At 47.1% G+C, this 26,026-nt stretch overlaps 1 protein-coding gene across 1 annotated transcript in view; it reads right to left on the minus strand.

The window, feature by feature from the left end:
- Positions 1-22,238, minus strand: part of MPC1 (mitochondrial pyruvate carrier 1) — a gene marked incomplete at its 3' end in the record, with an annotated part of 63,103 nt that extends 40,865 nt beyond the window's left edge. The window contains exon 1 of the mRNA XM_082252406.1: positions 22,072-22,238. Within this exon, the coding sequence (XP_082108532.1) occupies positions 22,072-22,142 (71 nt within the window). The 5' untranslated portion in view covers positions 22,143-22,238. The remainder of the gene's footprint in view (positions 1-22,071) is intronic.
- Between the last annotated feature and the right edge of the window lie 3,788 nt (positions 22,239-26,026).

A 26,026-nucleotide genomic window follows, 5' to 3' on the forward strand; every position in this document is an offset into this window, starting at 1 on the left:
TCTGCTCTTCAGATACCAAGCTGTCAACCTTAAGGATGCGATTTGAGGATGAGATATCGGTCCCTGAGTCAACAGGTCCTGCCTCAAAGGAAGAGTTATTGGAGTTTTTGAGGTCAAAGTCTGCAGGTGTTAAAACCACAGCCTCTTGGGCCAAAAGGGAGTTATTTGAATTAAATTGGTATCTTCTTGGAGAAATTTCCAAAGGACTTCTGAGATTAGCCTGACTGGGGGAAAGGCATAGCAAAGGTTGAATGACCAGGGATTCACAAAAGGTGTCGATCCCCAGAGACTAACCCCTTGGGTTCAGGGAAAAAAAAATCTCTGTCTTGCTGTTTGTTTGTGCTGCAAAGAGGTCCACCTCTGGTAGACCCCACCTGGCTGCAATTTCTGCAAAAACTTTCGGGTTGAGGGACCAATTGTCCTGACATACCCGGTAGCGGCTGAGGTGGTCTGCTAAGCAATTCTGAGTCCCTTTCAGATGAAGCACTGAAATGGAAGCAAGATTCACTTCGGCCCACGAAAAAAAATCTTCTGGGCTATGAACTGCAACCCCCCGACTTCATGTACCCCCGTTTGTTGAGGTCTGCTACCGTTGCAATGTTGTCAGATCAAATTGCAGATGATTGATTTTTGCTTGAAAGACCTCTAAGGCTTTTTGTACTGTTACAAGCTCTTTTTGATTCAATGACACCCCTGCTGCTAGCGGGGACCATTCTCCCTGCGCTATTTGGCTTTGGAGATGGGCTCCCCACCCAAAGGAGCTTGCATCTGTGACGCTTGAATAACCCACTCCAACCCCCTCGTGAGGTGAAGTGACAATCTGCACCACCATAGGGTTCTTTTTACCCTGGAGGGAACTTCCACCTTCAGTTCCAAAAATTTGGAGATTCGTCCCAGACTTTCAGCAGGAACCCATGGAGGGGACGTTGTTGAAACCGTGCCCAAGGGACAGCCGGAAATTAGGAGGTCATAAGGCTCACGATCCTTGAGATATCCCTGAGTGAGACCCACTGATTGGTTTGTAAAGAAGCCACCATCTGAGTCATCATTAAAACCTTGGCCTGAGGAAGAAATCTTTTGGTCCAGGGAGGAAATTTCGTACCCGAGATACATCACCCTCTGGGAAGGCGCCAGGCATGATTTTTCTTTGTTGATCATCCAAGCTAGTGATTCGAGGAACTCCAGAACTGTCTGGATATCACTTTCCAGATTTCTACTCGAGTCTGCCACTACTAGGAGGTCATCTAGGTAGGGGATGATCAGAATTGATTTTTGTTTTAACGGGGCCAAAGCTTCTCCCAAGACTTTTGTGAAGATGCGTGGGGCTGAGGACAAACCGAAAGGCATCGCCTGGATTTGAAAATGTTGGACCCCGACCCTAGCTTTACTGCTAGTCGTAAAAACTTTTGGTAAGCCCGGTGAATAGGGATGTGAAAATAAGCCTCCTTTAGGTCCAGTGTTGCCATGAAACATTTTGGGTATAGCAGATTTCCTATGGAATGCACCGATTCCATGCCAAAAAGTTTGTATTTTATCGAGCGATTTAGAGTGTGTAGATTCAGTATTGAACGGTAAGTCCCAGAGGGTTTCCTTACCACAAAAATTTGGGAGTAAAACCCCCTGCCTTGTTCCGCTTTTGGAACCGGGACCAACACATTCTGATCTACTAAGTCTCAGATCTGGAGACTTAATGCAGCTGCTTTCACTCCATCTCTGGGCAGACTGGCAATTAATCTTTCCAGAGGCCGGAAATCTAAATCCAGTCTGTAACCTTTGGACACCAAGTCCAAAATAAAAGGGCTTGACGAAATCCCCTTTCACTGTGGGAGGAAGGCCCTTAATCTTCCTCCCACTCTGCTAAAGGAGTCATTGCAGCTTAGCTGGGTGTTGAGGAGGGTTAAACAAAATAACCCCCCTACCCTTGCCTTTGTGGCCAGTCCAATGCTTCTTGGGTCCGGTGTTACGCGGACCCTGTTGTCTGCCCCTCCCCTGAAAAAACTTCCGGGGATACAGGGATTTTTTCTTATCTGGAAAAGACCTTTTTTTTTTATCAGCAGTACGTTCCAGAGCTTCTGCTAACCCAGGGCCAAATAGATGGTCACTTGTAAAGGGAAGACCACACAGGCGTAGTTTGGAAGCACAGTCTCCTGAACATGTCTTAAGCCAGAGACATCTCCTGGCTGAATTAACTAACGCCAAGGTTCCGGCTGTCATTCTAACCAATTCAGCAGAAGAATCAGCCAGAAATCCTACTGCCTGAAATAGAAGAGGAAAAAATTTAATGATCTGATCCCTTGTTCTCCCAGCAAATAGGTGAGACTGAACCTGTGAAAGCCATAACTCAAGATGTCTGGCTACACAAGTGGATGCCCTAAGAAGCAAAATATCTCCTCTCTAATCCATTGGGTCTTTAAGTGTACTCATGTCATCAAAGGCTAGATCGGTATTTTTTAAAATCTTTGAAAGAGGGGCATCCAGTTTAGGAATCTTGTTCCATGGCTGCGCCTTCATCGAAAGGAAACCGCCTTTTTAAATTACTAGTAAAAAAAAATAATTTAATTGTATCCAGAAGGGAGCTGTGCACAGGAAAAACCCTGGCATTTTTCTTATGCATTGTATACATAAGATCGTGCTTAGGTAATTGCGCCTTCTCCTCCTCAATTTCTTAAGTAACAAAGAATGCTTTAAGTAATTCGTCCACATCTTCAAGTGACAATTTATACCTGGAGCCTCTGCTGGGTTCCCTATCCTTAGGCTCTTCCCCTGAACCGGATTCCTCAAACGAGGAATGGGGGGCGTGTCGTCACCACACACACTCTGTGTTGGATTAGAACTAGACCTTGAAGCTTGAGACTGTACAGGAGTCTGCAATTTATCTATGAGGGTCCTAAAGGAGCTAGAAGGTAGAGGATAACTCATTCCTAATGGAATTCAGCATCCACTGGGAGGATATAGCTGGATCATCCTTAACCAAACTGTCTGTGCTCCATGTGGAACTTAGCTTTGTTCCATAGATGGCACATTTCTTTTTGGGGGGCTGCGTCTGGACCTTGTCCTGAGCCTTAGTCTATAACAAAAAATGAGCATTTTTTGAGATTAAGACCCCCTTAACAAGCCCAAAAAAAAAAAAAAAAAAAAAACACCCTTGTGTAAGGAGTGAGAAAAAATGCCCCCTTTACCAGCCCCCAAGTTATTTATGGAGGAGAAGGAAAACCCCTACAGGCTTTGCAAGAGGGAAAACTCCCCAGGCTTACCTGAGAGGTGCCGGTGCCAGAGCCTGCTTTCACTGCCTGATTGGTTACTGCAGAGAGCCATCCTGCTCTGTTGGTGTCCCGCAGCCTCATCTGGGTCTCAACTAAAACACTGGCTGCCCAGTAATCTCCTGTTCGCGCCTCTGGAAACTGGAACCAGCATTTCCGATGCCCGCTGATGACATCACTGTAGCCGGAAGTGACCACGTCACTTGCTTTGGGCCAGAGCGGAACGCAGGAGTTCCGCCCCTTCCTGCCTGCGTGGCACAGATTTTAAATCAGCGGCAATCGCGAGAAACACAGCTTGGCTGCTCCAAGGATGCTGCCACTAAGATGGAAGGGACTCCCCCTGCTCTCAGCAATGGTTTGGCCCTTTCCAGGCTTAAAGGATAGGAAATAAGCAGTCCCCACTGACCTGTAAAGCAGAGGTACCACACTTGGGCGAGGAGAAGTAAGTACATTTCTCCCAAGTCCTCAAAGGACAGACCATGAGACCAGGTTCCAAGAAACATGTTACCCCCTGTCCAGAGGAAACCCTAATACTGAAGTGTGAGGACCGCCTTATAGCTGATTGGATTTAAACGTGTTTCCTGTCCTGGTAGGAGGAGCCCTAGGTCTCATGGGCTGTCCTGGAAGACGACTTGAGAAAATAAAAACCACAGGTATCACATCTCATTCTGTGTTTCCCACAGACTTTTTTTGGGGTGACTTGTGTTGGGTAACTGGAAGTACATTTGGAGAATGCCTCTCATGCAGCTGGCTAACTGCATCTGTATTTTGGCATTGGGCCAAGGATACAATTCTTCCAGTTGCTTTGTAAATAACAAGGGCATAATAGAGAGACAAATGAAATAAACAAACATATAAAAACTTTTTTGTACCAGTGTCTAGCTCTGCGGGACGTTCTATACAGCTTCGTCATTTGGATGTTGAAGTCTATGCCTCCCATATAAAGATATGGCCGTGGACACAAGAGGCTTTTCAACAATACCAGATATGGTGTTAATTTGGACATTTGTGTCTGGGTGAATGGAAGGACAGGATTAATAAATCCCGTTTGTCCTTCCACTTCACTACAGCCACTGGCAATATCGCATGTAAATATCCAACATGCTCAATCGATCAACTTGGGTACAATCAGCCTTCCAATAGATGGTTTGAACCATCTATGGCTGGCTAAATAATAAATAGGAGGTGTTAGCGCCGGTTCACATTACCGCGACGCCACTTGCAGGGGCGACCTCCGAGATCGCGGTGCGAGCAGCGCGCCGCGACCTCGGAGCGGCCGCCACGGACTTCATAACATTGAAGTCTATGGCGGTCGCCTCCTGGTCGCCCCAAAGAAGCTCCGGACCCTTTTTCTAGGTCGGAGCGACTTGTGTCGCTCCTATTAGAACGGGTCCGCAGCTTCCCTATGGGAGGCGACCTGCGGCGACCTGTGAGGCGACCAGGTCGCCTCACAGGTCGCCCCAGTGTGAACCGGTGTTCCGTGAGATTTACCTACCTGTGAGAAAAACCTACCCCCGTCACTTCCGGTTGCACGGCAGTGTGTTTCATGCGGCGGTTAAATTAAAACAGCTGGCCTGCAATACGAGTGATCACCGTTCCTCTCCCTGTCACTACCCTGATCTCGGCAAGTAAATATAAAACGGCGGCGGCTGTATGAAAAGATAAATCACGGAGCCGCCAGCCGCTTTTATATTTACTAGGCAAGATCAAGGTAGTGACAGGGAGAGGAGCGGAGATGACTCATACTGCAGCCCAGCTGTTTTAATTTATTCGCCGCGTGGGTAGGTTTTTATCACGGACACCGTGATAATTTCATACTAGTGCGCATGCGCACTAGTCTGATCCTCAGCTGCTCCATTATGTATCGGGGGCTCTGAGCATGCGCACTGCGGCGCTGCTCAGCTCTTTCTGGCCGGAAGTGACGAGGGTAGGTGTTTCTAACGGGGTAGGTAATTCTCACGTTACACCGGCACTAAAAAGTTTATTTTTATGAAACCACAAAATGTAAAGTAAACAAACAGAAGAAAAATTCAAATCAATCAATATTTGGTGCGACCACCCTTTGCCATTCAAAACAGCTTCTAATTACACTTCACACAGTTTAAGGAACTCGGCAGCTAGGTTGTGCCAAACATCTTGGAGAACTAACCACATATCTTCTGTGAATGTAGGCTGCCTGAATTCCTCCTCTCTCTTCATTTAGTTGAGTCACTTAACCTTGTTTTCACGATCCAATGCACATAAACATAGAAGCTGGGGTGCAGAAAAAGGGCCGAGGAGTGGTACAATAATGTGTCTGCAGGCAACAGGGAGGCAGGGTGTAGGTTCCTTGCTAAGAAATATATAGCCATAATGCCATACCATCATGGAAGGGTGCGATTAGCCCCAAACTTATTCTGCAGCAGGAAAATGACCTAAAACATGCAGCCAATGTCATTCAGTGTAAAGAAGGAGTGATCCTGGAAGGGATGGCTTGGCTCCTACAGAGCCCTGACCTCCAACATCAAGTCTGTCTGTGATTACATGGAGACAGAAAAATTTGAGGCAGCCTAAACCCACAAACATCCCAACCTACAAAAACTAATTTCAGGGAGGTGGCACTCCACGTCCCCCCACCAATTTAACACAACTAGAAGATGATAAAATGAAATACAAATCAGTATACAGAGGTTTACTTCTTCTGAGAGATATTAAAGGAATACACATTCAGTGATTTGAAGTGTTCATGCCAGCAAGGAGTCAAACACTGCACATATAGGAAATTTACAATTAGCTGGGGGCTAGTTGCACCCCTACCACATGACTTACTGCTGGCTGGCACTCCTGCTGGTGAAGAGGAGCGCAAAAAAACAAACAAAAAAAAACAAAAAAAAAACAAAAATCGCATAAGTGATCAAATATCACCAAAAGAAAGCTCTATTTGTGGGGAAAAAAAAAAAAGGGACGTCCATTTTCTTTGGGTACAGCTTCGCACGACCGCGCAATTGTCCGTTAAAGTAACGCAGTGCCGAATCGCAAAATAGGGCCTGGTCATTAAGGCGGCAAATTCTTCCGGCCTTAAAGTGGTGAAGAAAAAAAAAAACCGCAATAAGCGTATTTTGATTGGTTTGCGCAAAAGTTATCGCAAATACTAACAAGGGGAAACATTTGTCATTTTTTATGTTTTTTTTCCCTAGTAATGGCAGCGATCTGCAATTTTTTGCAGGACTGCGACATTGCGGACAGATCGGACCCGACTGACATTTATGACACTTTTGGGGGGACCAATGACTTTACTACAGTGATCAGTGCTAAAAATATGCACTGTTACTGTAATAATGACACTGGCAGGGAAGGGGTTAACAGTGTGGATGATCAAGGGATTAAATGTGTACTTAGGGGTGTTTCTAACTGTGGGGGGGCGTGGCTTGTGAAATGATCACAGAGACATGTGTTCCTGTATAGCAGGATCACAGGAGCTCTGATTATTCCAGGGAGAAGAACGGTGAGCTGTGTGTGCGCGCAACAGCTGACTGTTGTTTTCTCTCAGCGGGGAACAATAGCGGGTGTCAGGCGGCAATCAGAGCTGCGTGCCCCGGGCATCGGCTTTCCCGCTGAGGGGCGTGCTGCGCGCTCGCCCCCTAGCTGCAGGCACGCGGCTGATGTATAGCTACGGCGGTTTGCGCAGGAGCGGCTGCCTGCTGCAGTATAACTGCGGCGAGCGGTCGTTAAGCGATTAACACATGGTAACTTGTTTATGTGGTGTGCAATAAACGAGAAAGCACCCATTAACCACTTCAGCTCCGCAAGGTTTTACCCCCTTAATGACCAGGCCATTTTTTTGCGAATTGGCACTGCGTTAGTTTAACTGACAATTGCGTGGTCATGCGATGCTGTACCCAAATAAAATTGATGTCCTTTTCCCCCCACAAATAGAGCTTTCTTTTGGTGGTATTTGATCACCTCTGCGATTTTTAGTTTTTGCGTTATAAACAAAAAAAGAAGAGCGACAATTTTGAAAAACAAAATAATATTTTTTACTTTTTGCTATAAAAAACATTCCCAATAAAAAAAATGATTTATTTATAACAGTTTAGGCCAATTTGTATTCTGCTACATATTTTTGGTAAAAAAAATCCCAAAAAGCATATAATTGGTTTGCATTTACAAACTATGGGATAGATTTGTGGACTTATTTTTTATTAGTAATGGCAGCAATCAGCGATGTTTATCTGGACTGCGATGAACAAATCTGACACTTTTTGGGGACCAGTGACATTAAAACAGTGATCAGTGCTACATAATATGCATGCTTCCTGTATAAATGACACTGGCAGGGAAGGGGTTAACACTAGGGGTGATCAAGGGGTTAAATGTGTTCCCTATATGTGCTTTCTGTGTGGGGGATGGATTGAACAGAGGCACAGAGAGATCAGTGATTCAGCTTAGCTGAATCACACAATCTTTCCCTGTCTCTGACAGGAGAGCCGTCTTGCATTGTTTACATTCCAGGCGGTTCTCCTGTCAGTCTAGCTGAAGATCGCAGGAGGCCAGCGGCGATCGCGCGCTCCTCCCACGGTCTGCCTCCCACTGTGTTTAATCACAGCAGGAGCGCAGCTCAGGCAGTGCGCGCCACCGAGACCATGTGCACACAATGACGTAGATCTACGCGATTATGTGCAGCCGAGCCGACCTGTGTAAGCTGGTCGACAAGTGGTTAAAATCAAAGGGTTGCCCTAAAATCCATATAACTAAACAAGCATGCACTGTCACATTTGCATAGGTGTGAACAGAGCCTAAAGTTAAAGGGGCTCAAAGAACGTCAGAAGTCAGAAGACTCACTATATAGCTCAAATATGAAACCATCTCTCCTATTTAACCAGTTCCCACCCCGCCTATGGCAAAATAACAGTCAAGCAGCACCTTCATCGAAACCGGGTGGATGTTATACGACGTCCTCCCGGCTTGGGTCGCGATCTGTCACCGGCAGGGTCCACCGGTAGCATGTGACCAATCACAGCAGATCACATGACAATTGTAAACAATGGATGGCTTTCTTTCATGCTATCCTTTGTTTACAATTTTGTTGCTAGCTGTGATTGGTCACAGTGATCACATAACAGGGCCAATCACAACTCATCTGTACCATGTGATTATCTGTGGCCAATCACAACAAAAACTGAAAGAATGGATTTCAATCAGTATAATGCTTATGTATAAAAAAAAAAAAAAACAGAATTTTTGTAAAATCCCTTTCTCTAAGTCCTCCGACAGTCGCCGCCTCTTCATATTCGTCACATATGGGGTATTAGACTTTGCTCCGAAGGAGTAGCTAGGCAACAGAATATGTTAACATCAAGGAGTGGTCCCCTCAGTCAATACCCTCCTACTTCCTGCAACCATATCTCAGTTTTAGTGGAATAGCAGTAGAGTATACAACCAAACCCCAAAAGAGGGGCGGGGGCGGCGACTGTCGGAGGACTCAGAGAAAGGAATTTTACAGGTAAGATTTTACAAAAATTCCGTTTTCTCTTACGTCCTCCGACAGTCGCCGCCTCTTCATATTCGTCACATATGGGGACGTCCCAAAGCAGTGCAAACATGAGGGGTGGGAAACGCATCCGCGCCGAAAGGCAACGCAGTCTCCGCATCAAAGAAAGGAACCTTACCAAAGGAAGGAACCCAGCTAGGCAACAGGAAAAAACAGGTGCTCAACAGGAGCAACAACCCAGGAAAAGACAAATAACCAGGGGATAAAAAAACTTATCCCAACAGCCAGTGGTCCCCACAAGGGACCCTAGGGAACCGCCGCACTAAGAACCTTGCGGCCAAAGGAAGCATCCGCCGATGCCTGAACATCTACTTTGTAGAATTTCGTGAAAGTGTGCACGGTCGACCAAGTCGCCGCCTTACACACCTGGGCTACAGAAGCCCCATGACGACAGGCCCAAGACGTACTCAGAGATCTAGTAGAGTGCGCCTTCACAGGCACAGGGGGAAACTTCCCCTGCAAAGCATAGGCCTGTTCAATGGTCTGCCTGATCCATTTGGCGATGGTAGAGGCCGACGCCGCCATGCCCTTCCGAGGACCCTCTGGAAGAACAAACAAGGAGTCCGTCTTTCGAAAAGACTCAGTCGATTTAAGGTAAACCCTTATCGCCCGAACAACATCCAAAGAATGCAATCGCACCTCCTTTGGATGTTCAGGCTTCGCGCACAGCGAAGGCAAAACAATATCCTCATTAAGATGGAATTCCGAAACTCGCTTCGGAAGAAAAGAAGGATTAGGTCGCAAGACCACCTTATCCAAATGAACAACCAGATACGGAGACTTGCAGGACAAAGCCGCCAGCTCCGACACTCTGCGAGCCAAAGTGATCGCAACAAAAAAGGCGACCTTTTTGGACAACATAGACAACGAGATCTCCCTGATCTGTTCAAAAGGAGCACATTGTAACACAGATAGAACGAGATTCAAGTCCCAAGGGGGCAGAGGATCCCTCCTAGGAGGAATCAGATGCCGCACTCCCTGAACAAAAGTGCCAACCAAGGAGTTGGAAGCCACGGGACGTTGAAACAGAACGGCCAGCGCAGACACCTGACCCTTTATCGTAGCCAGCGCCAAACGCTGATCGACACCCGTTTGAAGGAAGGACAGCACTCGGGAAACCGAGTACGTGCGGGGAGAAAATCCCCTGGACTCACACCAGGCAAAATAGGCCTTCCAAGTACGGTAATAAACCTTCCCCGAGGAAGACTTCCTCGCGTTGATCAAGGTATGAACGACCTCTGGGGAGAGACCCTTCTCCTTCAGGACCTCGGTCTCAACAGCCAGGCCGTCAAAGCCAGCGACTGTAAAGCAGGATGGAATATCGGTCCTTGAGACAGGAGATCGTCTCGAAGAGGCAGACGCCACGGGGCGTCGACCGCCAGATTCACGAGGTCTGCGTACCAGGACCGGCGAGGCCAGTCCGGTGCCACAAGAATCACCGTGCTGCGTTCCGAGTGTAACCTGCGAAGGAACCTGGACAGCAACTGAATCGGTGGAAACGCGTACATCAGCCTGTACTGATGCCACGGGGCCACTAACGCGTCTGCCGAGGGTCGCGCGTCCTTGCCACGAACCTTCTCACCTTGTTGTTGAGACGAGACGCGAACAGGTCCACATCTGGAAGACCCCACTTCGCGCACAACATCTGGAAGACAGCCGGGTGGAGAGACCATTCCCCCTGATCCAGGGTCTGGCGACTCAGATAGTCCGCCTGCCAGTTCTCCACCCCCGGAATGTGAACCGCCGTTATCGCCGGGACATGAGTCTCGGCCCAAGACAGAATGTCGGCCACTTCTCGAGCCGCTCGGGCACTCCTGGTGCCCCCTTGGTGGTTGATGTAGGCCACCGCCGTGGCATAGTCCGTCTGCACCCGAACCGGGCAGCCCTGCAGCCGGTCCGTCCAGCGATGAAGACAGAGATTTATCGCACGCAATTCCAGAATGTTGATCGGAAGGGAGGACTCCCCCTCCGACCAAGTCCCCTGGGCGGACAGAACGCCCAGAACACCACCCCAGCCCGACAGGCTGGCATTCGCGGTGATCACCGTCCACGAGATAGGACGAAACGACTTGCCCCCGGACACCATCGGGGACTGGAGCCACCACAGAAGGTCTCTTCTGGTGCGATGACTCAACGAAATTTGAAGATCCAGAGATTGAGGTCGCCCGTCCCACATGGACAGGATCTCCGCTTGGAGACCCCGCGTGTGAAACTGGGCGAAGGGAATCGCCTCGAAGGCCGAGACCATCAATCCCAGACATCTCATGCACGTCCGCAGAGACGAGTGCGGAACGTCCCTGAGGGACCTGACTTCCTCCTGAAGAGTTCTGAGTTTGTCTTCCGGCAGGAAGACCTTCGCCTGCACCGAGTCCAGAAACATTCCCAGGTAGGGAAGACGAACCGACGGACTCAGCGTCGACTTTGGAAAATTTATCGTCCAACCAAACTCCTGCAGAGTTTGCATCGTGACAGACCGGTCCTTCTCCAGACCCTGGCTGGTCGCAGACCGAACCAGAATGTCGTCCAGATACCCCAGGACAGAAATGCCCTGGGCCCTCAACAATGCCAGAACCGGTGCAAGCACCTTGGTGAAGACCCGCGGAGCCGAGGCGAGACCAAAAGGCAACGCCACGAATTGGTAGTGATCCTCCGCAATGGCAAATCGAAGGTACCTCTGGTGACCCTCGAAAATGGGGATGTGAAGATACGCATCCTTCAAATCGATGGAGGCCATGAATTCCCCCGGAACCAGGGCAGCCACCACCGACCGCAGGGATTCCATGCGGAACTTGCGAACCCGCACAGAGCGGTTCAGAGCCTTCAAGTCCAGAATTGGACGAACCTTGCCCTCCTTTCTGGGCACAGTGAACAGATTGGAATAAAACTCCCGAAATCTGTCCCGATGAGGCACCGGAACTACCACGCCCTGAGCCCTCAGGTCCCGCACCGCCAGGTGTAGGTCCCGTAAACGCTCTGGAGACAGTTGAAGATTTGAGGGAAAAAATCTGCTCTCCGGTCGAGAGAGAAACTCGATCTTGTAACCAGATCGAACGATCTCCTGAACCCATCTGTCCCGCACGCGGGTCAGCCAGGGCTGAAGAAAACCGAGCAAGCGTCCCCCCACCCCAAAACTGGGTGAGGGCGCCCCTTCAGGCCGCACTGTTATGGGCTGCGGATCCGGATTGACCGGATTGACCGGACTTCTGTTTACCAGACCAGGGCTTCTTCTGAGAGCCTTGACCTTTGAACGGTTTGCCCTTGTAGTGCGACCGAAAGGCACGAAAGGACCCCTGAGGGGGCCGAAAATTAGCATGCTTCTTCCCAGAAGCCCCCTTAGCCTTGGGAAAATGGGGCAAGAGAGTGCTCTTACCTCCGGTGATCCCCTTAATCAACACATCCAAGGACTCCCCCAAAAAGGCGAGACCCATCATAAGGCAGTTTGGCTAAGGTCTTACGTGAAGATTGGTCCACCGACCAACATTTCAACCAAACCAGGCGGCGAGACAACACCGCCACGCTGTGCACACGTGCAGCCAACGGAACTAAGTCCAAGTCCGCATCACACAGATACATGACACCCTGGGGGATTTGATCCACCATGTCCAGGGTCGCCGGCGAGGCCGAATCGGCCACTAGGACGCGCCTAAGCATCTGCGTCCAACTTGCGATCGCCTGGGCCACCATGAGAGAAGCAAACAGAGCCTTAAGCATAGAACCCGTAACAGAATAAGTATGACGGGCAAGAGACTCCAATCTCCTATCCGTGGCATCACGGAACACAGGGGAATCCTCTGCAGGAATCGCAGTGGATTTGTTTAAAACCGCAATTGCGTGATCCACTGGGGGAGGCACACACCACCTTTCATCAGTGGAAGGCAAGAAAGGATAACGCAGCTTGAACCTACTAGGTACAGCAAAAGGTTTGCGCAGATTGCGCCATTGTTCCTTAACAGCTCGTTGAAAATCATCATTGCAGGGAAAAACCTGCGGCGTCCTGCGTTTTCTCTGCGTCCCATAAGCCGCCAAGGCAGCGGGGGGACACACTTCATCCTGCAAACGCAGCGTTTGCTTTATGGAAGCAATCAATTCATCCATGATTGCAAGCTCTTCAGGCGAGCCAGGGGGAGAATTATCAACCCCTTCAACTTCAGCCTCCACCTCAGACCCCACTAGATCCAGGGAGGAGCGGGACCCCGATAAGGAGGCCCCTGCCATAACAGCCCCATCACCTTCACCCTCAGAATCAGAGGAAAGAGCAACTCTGGGTCTTTTAGTAGATTGAGCAGCCACCAGCATCTGCACCTGAGCAGCAAGGCCAGCCACAATAGAGGCTAAATCCCCCCCTGGGGGGGAAACAGCGGTCATCTGGCTTTCCACCAAGGCGGTAGGAAATTTGCCCTCCTGAGAATCCATTGCCCCTATAACAAATGCCGGATAATAAAGGGTTAACTGCCCCTTTAACAAGCGCGGCGAGCGCAGCCCACCGCACCACACACAAGCACAATGAGACCCCCACAGGGACAATAAAACTGACACAGGCAATGGATAGGAAGGATATAACCTGAGGAGACCCTCGCCGCTGCTGCTGCCTCGATCGGTGTTCCTGGAGAAGAGGAAGTGATGCTGCCAGGGCGCTCTATGAAAGCCTATGGGAGGCTACAAGAAAATGGCCGCCATGCATGTAGAACATGCGGCCGAAGCGAGTGTAGGCAAAATGGCGCCGTTTGGCGCCGAAACCGCCGCTCCACAGTACAGTAAAAACACACATGTCATCCATGCATAAAAACAACATGTGAGATCGCCGCAGCGATCGCTGTATAGTGCCCAAACATGCCACAAAACATGCCTCACAGCACACAGCTGCACACACTGACAAGGCTGACACACACAGTGTCACACAGCTCCCCCCCCCCCCTTGCAGCCCACAGCATGCAGCCGAGAGATAGGGAGACGAACAGTGTGAATAGAGGCAGGTTACACAGTCCCAGACTGACACCCCCCCCAGACAGACAGGTCCCCACATAGATACACTTACCTCACAATGGCGTGGGGGACCCGCACAGGCGAACAAGCCGCTGCACATGAGGCAGGGAGAGTCGCATACAAGACGCACAGAATGGGTGTTAAGAAACCGCACAGCGTCCAGTGAGGTAGCCACCTCACCAATCATCCCTGCACCGAACAGGGATGGGTCGTTCACTGTGCCAGGAGCGTTACCTGGCTGAACGCTCGATGGCAGGCTGGGAAGCCACTGACCCACGACCTGCGACCAGGGGGATCAGCCCGAGACCCAGCCCGCATGATCCTCTTCATCCGAAGAACTAACTAACGCTGACAAAAAGAACAGCTAAGTAAAGGTAGAGAGAAAACTCAAACAAAAAATCAAAAAAGAAGAAAGAGTCTGGGGCACAAAGCCCCAGCACAGAGAGAGCCAGCCACTCCTGACAAGCTAGACATTAAAACTGAGATATGGTTGCAGGAAGTAGGAGGGTATTGACTGAGGGGACCACCCCTTGAGGGTGGGATATGTTAAAAGCTTTAATGTTAACATATTCTGTTGCCTAGCTACTCCTTCGTAGCAAAGTCTAATACCCCATATGTGACGAATATGAAGAGGCGGCGACTGTCGGAGGACGTAAGAGAAAAAACCATTGATCACTTCTGAAGAGTAGTACAATGTTACTATGGTAACATTATATTGGTCTGGTCACGGCATGTTCCAAAAAAATATATATATATTTTTTCCTGTCACCAGTCAGTATCCCTGATCACTGCCACGCCAGTTATATGATGACGCTGTACTACACTGGTGACCGTATGTATTGAAAAAAAAAAAAAAAAAAATACAACTTCAAGAAATTCACCTTGCCTTTTACTAAATGCCTTGGACTCTCTACTTTCCAAAAAGGGGTCATTTGTACTGTCCTGGTAATTTAGGGCCTCAAGAAATCTGGTCTGGAGAGGTAATTGGGGTCCCCCAGGGCTCAGCCCTGGGACCAATTTTGTTCAATTTATTCATCATTTACCACTTAAGCCCCAGCCCTATTTCGGACACGTTTTGTTTACAAGTTAAAAATCAGTATTTTTTCCTAGAAAACTACTTAGAACCCCCAAACATTATATATTTTTTTAGCAAAGACTCTGGAGAATAAAATGTCGGTCATTGCAATATTTTTTGTCACGCGGCATTTGCGCAGCGGTCTTTAAAACGCCATTTTTTTTTTAAATTACGAAAAATCACATTTCACTGCATTTAAAAAATACTAAACTGTAAAGTTAGCCCATTTTTTTTTGTATATTGTGAAAGATGATGTTACGCCGAGTAAATAGATACCCAACATGTTATGGTTTAAAATGCGCACACCCGTGGAATGGCGACAAACTACGGTCAATAGAAATCTCAATAGGCGACGCTTTAAAAAATTTTAACGGTTACCAGTTTAGAGTTAGAGTGTAGCTCTTTTTTTTAAATTCCTCACGTGTGGTTTGAACAGTGATTTCATTTGCAGCTCGACTTCTGTATACGTTTTCTTTTCTTTCATGCGCGAGCTAATGGTGACGGCTACATTTTTTTTTCCTATTTATTTTATTTTTTTTTTAAAACTTTATTACAGGTTTTTTAAAAAAAAAAAAAATCTGATCACTTTTATTGCTGTCACAAGCAATGTAAACATCCCTTGTGACACCAATATGCAGTGACAGGTTCTCTTTATGGAGGGATCGAGGGTCTAAAAGACCCTAGACCCTTCCACTACACTTCCATGTATGCAAAATGCCGAAAACTGCATTTTTGCATACACAGTCGTTTTCTAAATCTGCCGCCTTTTGTAGCAGAGTAACCCGGAAGTGACGTCATGAACGCCGCCTCCGGGTTACGTCATCGGAGACCCAATCGAAGCCGCTTCCGGCTTAGATCGGGACTTCATCCAGCCGGCGGACGTGCCGGCTGGGTGCTCGGGTCTCCCGGTGGGACGGGAGGGCCGGGCAAAGTCACGGAAGACGGCGGGATGGGGGGGGAGAGGTACGTCCCCTCCCGCTCACCCGGGTAACGATCGAGCGGCTCCCGAGCTGCATCGGTCATTACCGACGGAAAGCCAACCGTCGGCTCTAAGCCACAGTACTGGGATCGTGCCTCTAGCTAGAGGCATCATCCCGGTATAACCCCGCAAAGTCTGCTGACGTACCCTTTAGGGCTGCAACGACACGTCGACGTAATCGACTACGGAAATTCGTCGACATGCGTGAAAGGCGTCGACGCGTCAACACGTGACGTCACACACGTCTCGCGTGCGTTGCATGTAAATGACGGTAATGGCGACTTCTGCTCCTGGGGGAGAAAGTTCCAGAAGCAGTCTACCACAAAAAGTGAGAGCACGATCATCAAGGGTATGGGAATTCTTTCAACAGAGACCAGACAAAAGGGTCCTTTGTTCCCTTTGCAAAACAAATGGCGTACCACGGCAGCACAACTGCTATGCACGAGCACCTCAGAAGAAAACATCCCAGCGCTCTCCGACCTCAAAAGGACGAGCCATCTTTGTAAGTAGTACTAATTTATTACAACAATATAATTACAATATATATGCTAGCTGCTAGGTAATTACAGATATATGCCGATTGCTCAGGCCGGGCCAGGGCTTTAGGCTTTGTAGTGGCCAGCTCACGTTTTTTTTAAATGTACAAGGCACTTTGCAGCCCTCAGTGTCTCTCTTGCTGATCTGGGAATCCCTCAGGGCATGATTGACAAGTGTAATAATCTGACCAGCACACCTGAGATGCCATGCTTTTCTTCCAAAATACGCAGAGAGCAACAACATTTGCACTGACTGCAGCATTATGCAATTAAAACATTGGCCATGGATATCTCAAACTTCTGCTTTTTCTACTAGAAGAATTCCAACTAATATTGTAATCAAAGTAATCATAAACATAGTTATCACATTCCTTCAGTTAATTTAAAATATGCAGATTTACTGCCCTCATTGAAATACAGTACAGCATTATTGTTAGCATTGAGGCTGAGCATTCATAGATGTGTAAATTGGTAATGCTATTAAAGAGGAAGTAAACCCTCCTCAGGAAGTTGTACCTATAGGTAAGCCTATGTTAAGGCTTACCTATAGGTACTGTAAATATCTCCTAAACATGTACCGTTTAGGAGATATTTACATTTGATGCCGCCAGTGACGTCACTGGCGCATGCGCTCTGAAGGAACGGCAGATCGTGCCGTTCCTTCAGAGCCCTGTGCCGTGACCGTCGGCTCCCGCGCGCGGGAGTGACGTCACCGCGGCTCCGGCCAATCAGATGGCCGGATGCCGCGATCCCGGAAGACGGGCGACTGTACATGTCGCCCGTCATAGAGGTAAGAGAGCGGCGCGGCGAGGGCTCGTTCTAAGGTAAGTATTTGATAATGAGCTAGTATGCGATGCATACTAGCTCATTATGTCTTTATCTTTCAGGATGTAAAGAAAAGAAAAAAAAAAATTATCGGTTTACAACCTCTTTAATTATTATTATTATTATTATTATTATTATTATTGTTGTTTTTCTCAGGAAGAGGCAAAGCTCTGTACAAGATTTTTTTCTTTCATAAAAAGGATGTCACTGTTTGCACATCCCAAATGGCCATTACACTTACCAATAGCATACTCAACATGATTGTAAAAGATATGAGACCTCTTTCTATTGTAGACGGTCAAGGATTTCGTGAGATGATCAGCACGACGATCCCAGCATAGGTAAAAAAAACGATTTTGTCTCAAAAAGTGCAAGAGGACACGTAGCCACACAATGAGATTAGAGGAGAGGCCTTATGCTGCGTAAGGAGTTCTTCACTGTAAGGGCGGTGAGAATGTGGAACTCTCTTCCACCATTGGTGATAGTAGCGGGGAGTATGGCTACTTTTAAAAGACTCTTGGACGTGCAACTTATAGATCACAACATTCAGGGTTATGGGAAATGATCAGGCCACTGACACACACACCGATACAGGTTGAGCTGGATGGACTGTCTTTATTTAACCTCAACTACTATGTAACTATATGTAAATGAGAGAGGCCATCAGCACATCAAATCAAGATTGATCAATTTTCAAATATATATATATATATATATATATATATATATATATATATATATATATATATATACACACACCATAGTTTGTAGGTGCTTTAAAGGGGTTGTAAAGTCAGGTTTTTTTTTTTTCTTAATGAATTCTGAGCATTAACATAAAATGCCTTCAGTGTGCAACAGCCCCTTCCCTAAGAAAATAAACATGTTTTACTTGCCCGCTTTGAGCAGTTGTTTTGCACAGAGCAGCCTGGACGCTCCTCTTCTTGGGTCTCAGGTCAGCACTCTTGGCTCCTCCTGCCATGGGGGAACCCAAGCAGGCACGCTGCCTGGGCCCATCCAGATCCCTCCATTTCCTGATTGGCTCACTGGCTGTCACTGACAGCAGCGGGAGCCTGTTGAAGCCAATCAGGAGTGTGAGTCGGCAAGGCGTTTACGGACATAGGTGGATCGGGGGGGGGGGGGGGGGGGGGGGGACGACTCAGGTAAGTATTAGAGGGGTCTGCTGCACAAAGTTTTTTTTCACCTTCATGCATAGAATGCACAAAAAGGTAAAAAACAAAAAAAAAAAACAAAAAAAAAAAAACTTGTGTCTTTACAACCACTTTAACCACTTTAGCCCCAGCCCTATTTCGGACACTTTTTGTTCACAAGTTAAAACCAGTATTTTTTCCTAGAAAACTACTTAGAACCCCCAAACATTATATATATTTTTTTAGCAAAGACTCTGGAGAATAAAATGTCGGTCATTGCAAAATTTTTTGTCACGCGGTATTTGCGCAGCGGTCTTTAAAACGCCATTTTTTTGGAAAAAATTTGAAAAATCACATTTCACTGCATTTAAAAAATACTAAACAGTAAAGTTAGCCCATTTTTTTTGTATATTGTGAAAGATGATGTCACGCCGAGTAAATAGATACCAAACATGTTACGGTTTAAAATTGCGCCCCCCCGTGGGATGGCGACAAACTACGGTCAATAGAGATCTCAATCTGCGACGCTTTAAATTTATTTAACGGTTACCAGTTTAGAGTTAGTGTGTAGCTCTTTTTTTTTAATTATTGCCCACGCTCTGGCGATCGCGGCGATACCTCACATGTGTGGTTTGAACAGCGATTTCATTTGCGGCTCGACTTGCGTATACGTTTTTTTTTGTGCGCGAGCTAACGGTGACGGGGACGGCTAAATTTTTTTTTTTTTTTTTTTTCCTATTTATTTTTTCTTTTTTTTTAAACTTTATTACAGGTTTTTAAAAAAAAAAAAAATCTGATCACTTTTATTGCTGTCACAAGCAATGTAAACATCCCTGGTGACAGCAATATGTCGTGACAGGTACACTTTATGGAGGGATCGAGGGTCTAAAAGACCCTAGACCCCTCCACTACACTTCCCTGTATGCAAAACGCCGAAAACGGCATTTTTGCATACAGCCGTTTTTCAAATCTGCCGCCTTTTGCAGCACAGTAACCCGGAAGTGACGTCATGGACGCCGCCTCCGGGTTACGTCATCGGAGACCCGATCGATGCCGTTTCCGGCATTCATCGGGACTCCATCCAGCCGGCGGACGTGCCGGCTGGGTGCTCGGGGCTCCCGGTGGGACGGTAGCCCCGAGCAAAGCCGCGGAAGGCGGCGGGAGGGGGGGGGGACGTCCCCTCCCGCCCCCCCGGGTAACGATCGAGCGGCTCCCGAGCCGCATCGATCGTTACCGACGGAAAGCCGACCGTCGGCTTCAAACAACGGTACCGGGATGATGCCTCTAGCTAGAGGCATCATCCCGGTATAACCACTCAAAGTCAGCCGACGTAGAGGTTACGTGACTGGTAGTAAAGTGGTTAAGTAAGGGAAACCAGCAGTGAAGCCTTTTGGCTTCACAGCTTGTTTCCTACTGTGCACGAGTGAGCGGGGCTGAGCTTTGGGAATGGTCCCACAGTCTTCTGAGAACTGTGATGTGTCCAAGAAGGGTTTGGGGGGGGGGGGGGGGGGGCGGGGGAGAACTTTCACTCAGATTGCTATGGCGATCTGAGTGCTCCTCCCCAGAGTGCTAAATATGGCAGTGGAGAGGTGGGTAAAGTTCTGACTTAAAGTGGTAGTATACTCCACTTTTTACCTCCAGGTAAGCCTATAATAAGGTTTACCTGTGGGTATAATTAATATCTCATAAATCTGCAAGGTTTAGGAGATATTCGCCCTGCATGCAGCCGCTGAAATCCGGCGGACCTTCAGAGCTCTTTACCGGATCTTTGCTGGAAAGTAACTCCCACGCACATGCCCGCGCATGTCATCATTGTCAGTGACGTCATCATGGCTCCGGCCACTCACAGCACTGGAGCCACCGAACCAGGAAGAGACGCAGAGGAAACATGATGGCTCCCTCAGCGGGGATTGGGTAACCGTGTCGGGGCTTCGTTTTAAGGTAAGTTCTCCTGCAGGGTTTTTTTTTTTTTTTGGTGAGTATACAACCGCTTTAAAGAGATTGTAAACCCTCTCTTATAACTTGTAGCTATAGGTAAGCCTTTAATAAGACTTGCCTATAGGTACTGTAAATATCTCCTAAACTTGCACCATTTAGGAGATATTTACTTTTAATGCAGACGATGACGTCACCGGCGCACGCACTCTAAAGGAACGGTCACCTGTGCTGTTCCTTCATAGCCTGTGCCGTGAACGGCGGCTCCCATGTTCATGCGTGGGAGTCATGTCATCGCTTGTACAACCAGATGGCCGGAGGACACGAACCAGGACAGCACTGCGGGGGCTTCTTTCTAAGGTAAGTCATAATGAGCTAGTATGCAATGGCGATCTAAGTGCCCCCCCCCCCAGAGTGCCAAATATGGCAGTGGAGTGCGATGCATACTAGCTCATTATGCCTTTGTCTTATAGGGGTTTTTTTTTTTCGTTTTATTTGGGGGGGGGGGGGGGGTTTACTTCCTCTTTAACCGCTTGCCGACCGCCGCACAACGATTTACGTCGGCAGTCAGCCCCTCACAGACAAAGTGACGTAGGTCTACGTCGCTAGCCTGTGAGGGTCTAGGGAGCGAGCACGCGCCGCCGATGCGTGGTCACGGACCCTCCCCGCACGTGTGCCCGGCAGATCCGATGTCCGCCGGGCACTCGTGATCTTCCGTTACACCGGAAGAAAGGCAGGCGGCTAATGTAAACAAAGCCGCCTGTCATTCTTCCCTGTGTAAGAATGGAGATCAGACGGTTCTGCTATGTAGGATCGTTGATCACTGTTCTTACACTAGTAGCCACAGCCAATCACAGTTAGAAACACACCTCTAGGGACACACATAACCCTTCTCTCTCCAATAAAGTTAACTCCTTCACTGCCAGTGTCATTTTTACAGTAACAGTGCATATGTATAGCACTGATTACTGTAGTAAGGTCACTGGTAACCCCAAGTGTCAAAAATGTCAGTCAAGGGTCCGATCTGTCCGCCGCAATGTCGCAGTACCGCAGAAAAAAAAAAAAAAAAAACAACAAAAATGACAAATCTTTCCCTTAGTAAACGCAATAACTTTTGCGCAAACCAATCAAAATACGCTTATTGTGATTTTTTACCAAACATAGGTAGCAGAAAACAAATTGGTCTAAAATGTTAAAATTCTGATTTTTACATTTTTTTTGGGGAATTTCATATAAAGAAATGTGAAAAATATTGTTATTTTTGCAAAATTGACGCTTTTTTTTGGTTATAGCGCATGATCAAAAAAAAAAAAAAAAAAAAAAAAAAAAAAAAAAAAAAAAAAAAAAAAAAAAAAAAAATCGCACAGATGATCAAATACCACCAAAAGAAAGCTCTGTTTGTGGGGAAAAAAAGGACGTAAATTTCGGTGTGGTATAGTGTCGCACAAGCGCGCAATTGTCCGTTAAAGTCACGCAGTTCCGAATCGAAAAATAGGCCCTGGTCAGGAAGGGGGATAAAATCTTCCGGGGCTTAAGTGGTTAAAAGTACATTCTAAAAATCAGGGTTTACTAGAACATCACTGAGTGAGGAATAAGGGCAGAGTTTGTACAAAAAGATTTGTGTTCAGTAATAACGGGGGCAGTGTGACGTAAATAAAGCCTGGCAATGACACATTAACCCATTAGGACGAAGTCCGCTCCAGTCACTGACATACCCTTAATAACCGGACAATGCTCTGTCCTTCCCTTATGCCCCCATACGAAAGTACACGGTGTACGTATCCCACCCTAACACGTCACCTCATGAGGTAGTCCCGGAAATCCTTGCTCTTCACATAGTCAACTGCTTTCCGAGCCAAGACCCCTGCCATGACGCCCAGCAAAAAGAACACAGCGATAGCCCGCAAGACACCTGTGCTCACAGCAAGCCGCTCAGTAGGAGAGTGAGTCCCAGCTTGTCACGTGCTGCATACGTCATCGGCAAATGACGGGCGTGGAATTGAATCTATGAGAGCCATACTGGAGCCTGGCAAATGCGTCGTTTATTATTTCGATGAAACAAAGCAAAGTTATTATTTCTATGAACGCACATATGTCCTATCTATACATAGGTTCGTTTTAGTAGTTATGTATGAATTTTTCTTAAGCCTTTTCTTTATTTTGGCCAAGGTGACCTGGATTTGTAACTCTGCCTGAGTATGTCTGTTAGGGGCTTGTCGTAACGGGTGCTTTCAATTGGCTGTTAGTGTGCTCACCCCCTATCTGTGGCCCCGCCTTCTCCGAAGGGCATTTTGCAGGCAAACAGACAGTGTGAGAAAGAATGCAAAGGTTATTCCTTGTCTGTATTCCTTCAAATGTCCTTGTGTGACATTACATGGCCAAAGAACCTGAGCATCATGTTTTTTTTTTTTTTTACCACAAATATATCAATACACTACACACGTGATTAACCACTTCTGGACTGGAAGGATTTGCCCCCTTATTGACCAGGCCATTTTTTGCGACTCGGCACTGCGTTACTTTAACCACTTAAGCCCCGGAAGATTTTACCCCCTTCCTGACCAGGGCCTATTTTGCGATTCGGCACTGCGTGACTTTAACGGACAATTGCGCGCTCGTGCGACGCTGTACCCAAATGAAATTGACGTCCTTTTTTTCCCACAATCAGAGCTTTCTTTTGGTGGTATTTAATCACCTGTGCGATTTTTTGATCATGCGCTATAAACAAAAAAAGCGAAAATTTTGCAAAAATAATATTTTTCAAATTTTTTATATGAAATTCCTGAAAAAAATGTAAAAATCCAAATTTTAGGCCAATTTGTTTTCTGCTACATATTTTTGGTAAAAAAAAAAAGCAAAAAGAATATTTTGATTGGTTTGCGCAAAAGTTATCGCATTTGCTAACTAAGGGAAAGATTTCTGTCATTTTTATTGTTTTTTTTTTAACGAGTAATGGCGGCGATCTGCGATTTTTTTTGCGGGACTGCGACATTGCAGCGGACAAATCGGACCCTTGACTGACATTTTTGACACTTTTGGGAGTACCAGTGACATTACTACAGTAATCAGTGCTATACATATACAAATGACACTGGCAGTGAAGGGGTTAACTTTATTTGAGAAGGAGGGGTTAAGTGTGCCCCTAGGGGCGTGTTTCTAACTGTGATTGGATGTGGCTTTTCATGTAACAGCAGAGATCTACGGTCCTACATAGCAGGACCGTATGATCTCTGTTCTTACACAGGGGAGAATGACAGGCGGCTTTGTTTACATTAGCCGCCTGCCTTTATCCCAGTGTAACCAACGATCGCGAGTGAGCAGCGGACATGGGGTCCGCCGCTCACACGTGCGGGGGGGTCTGTGAGCCAGCGGCCCGCGCTCGCTCCCTAGAGCCTCACAGGCTAGCGACGTAGTACTACGTCGCTTTGCCTGTGAGGGGCTGACTGCCGACGTAAATAGTCGTCAGGCAGTCGGCAAGTGGTTAACGGAAAATTGCACGGTCGTGCGACGCTTTACCGAAATTAAATTGAATGTCCATTTTTTCCCACAAATAGAGCTTTCTTTTGGTTATATTTGATCATCTCTGCGATTTTTATTTTTTGCACTATAAACAAAAAAAGAGCGACAATTCTGAAAAAAAATCACATTCTGCTATATAACATTCCCAAAAAAAATTAAAAATAAACATTTTTCATCCTTTTAAGCCAATTTGTATTCTGCTACATATTTTTTGAAAAAAAAAAAAAAATCTCAATAAGTGTATTTTGATTGGTTTGCCCAAAAGTTGTTGTGTCTACTAACTAGGGGAAAGATTTATGTAATTATTTTTTTTTTTACTACTTTACTACTGCGACTTTTAGCGGGACTGCGACATTGCGGCGGACTGATCTGACCCCAACTGACATTTTTTACACCTTTGGGGGGACCAGTGACATTACTATAGCAATCAGTGCTAAAAATATGCACTGTTACTGTAATAATGAAACTGGCAGGGAAGGGGTTAACCTAGGGGTGATCAAAGGGTTAATTGTGAGCCTAGGGGAGTGTTTTCTAACTGTAGAGGGGATGGGCTTGTGAAATGACCATTTCAGAGAGAAGAACGGCCTGCTGTGTTTACAACAGCTGATCATTCTTCTCTCTCAGCGGGGAATGATCGCGGGTGCCCGGCGGCAACTGGTGCTGCCGGTCCCATGGATAGGCATTTCCGCTGCCTAGCTCTCCCCCCAGCACCACACGTGCGACTGACATAGGGCTACATTGGTTTGTGCAGGAGAGACTGCCTGCGGCAGTAAATCTGCGGTGGGTGGCCATTTTTTGCAATTTGGCACTGAGTGGATTTAACTGGTAATTAACGCGGTCATGCAATGCTGTACCCAAACAAAATTTATGTCCTCTTACCCCCAACAAATAGAGCTTTCTTTTGGTGGTATGTAATCACCTCTGTAGTTTTTATTTTTTGTCATATAAACAAAAAAAGACCGAAAATTTTGAGAAAAAATGACATTTTCTACTTTTTCTTATAACAAATATCCCATAAACTCAAGTGACAACTTTGTGTAAAATTTTTTTTTTAATTTTCCTGAAACTTGTGGCGAAATATAAAATATTCCAGGGACTCCACATGCCTCTCAGAAAATAGCTTGGGGTGTCTATTTTCCAAAAAGGGGTCATTTGGGGGAGGCGTTACATGAAACATTTTTTTTTTACTAGAAAAAAACCCAAAACATTAAATATTTGAACCCCAAAACATTATATATTTTCTTAAAGCAGAGGCCCTACAGAACAAAATGGTGGGCAATGCAAAAATACACTATATATTGCCCAATTGTTTGGTAAAATATAAATGTAGCACCCTACAGGTAGGCGCTAGGTAAAGTATAGTGGGCCTTGGTTGCTTAACAGCAGGGCCATGATTTCAGCTGGACTATCATGTCTCCCAGGTGAGGTTACTGAGAGGGGAGTCTCCCCACTGGCTCTGTGAGAGGATTCTCATAGGGCAGTGTAGAAAACCCAATCAGTGGCACAGTCAGGCTTGTATCTACCTCAGAAGGCAGATTCTGCCGCAGAGGATTCTGGGAGTGGGTATAAGTTTGAAGGGAACGCATGATGCAGCGTCTTTGGCGGGAAGCAGAGTCCCAGGAGGGAGAGTATGGCTGTCTCTCCTGTCAGAGGAAGCGGGTGTCCCAGGTGGCGGCCAGGGAATCCAAAGAGAGTGAAGCTGAGCTGCAGAGAGATCTGGTGTGCCGAGAACTAGTGGAGAGAGAGAGGGGTCCAGTTCCAGGAAAGCCTACAAAGGTCATGAGTACTGTGGACTGCCCCTGGGGGTCTGCCTAGTGTCAGAGGGGACCACTCCGGAGAAGGTTCTAGGGATCCAGGAGTCAGCTAGTTGTAAAGGGTGACCCTAGTGAGAGGACCCTGAAGTATTAGAGGGTGTACCTAGTGAGAGGATCCTGAAGTGTAAAGGGGGCGTCTGCAGTTTGGGCCCTGAAGAGTCAGTGTACAGTGTGGAGTGTACAAGGTTAAGAGTTGCAGCAGCACAAGTATCTACACAGAGCTATCTCAGCCAGTGCAGAGCTGGAGGCAGCTGTTGAGTGACTTTTGAGCTAAAGCAGTGTCAGGAGTCAATTGTTGTACAGTCCTGGATCTTCTGAATTAAAGTCGAGGTTCCAGCACAGTTTCAGTACTATAGCATTTTTGAGCGTCAGGAAGCGCTGGTTGGCATTCACCTGGCGTCAAGGCAGCGCTAACAGGCATT

Source organism: Pelophylax lessonae (genome assembly GCF_965119305.1).
Source record: "Pelophylax lessonae genome assembly, chromosome: 3".
Taxonomy (NCBI): Eukaryota; Metazoa; Chordata; class Amphibia; order Anura; family Ranidae; genus Pelophylax; species Pelophylax lessonae.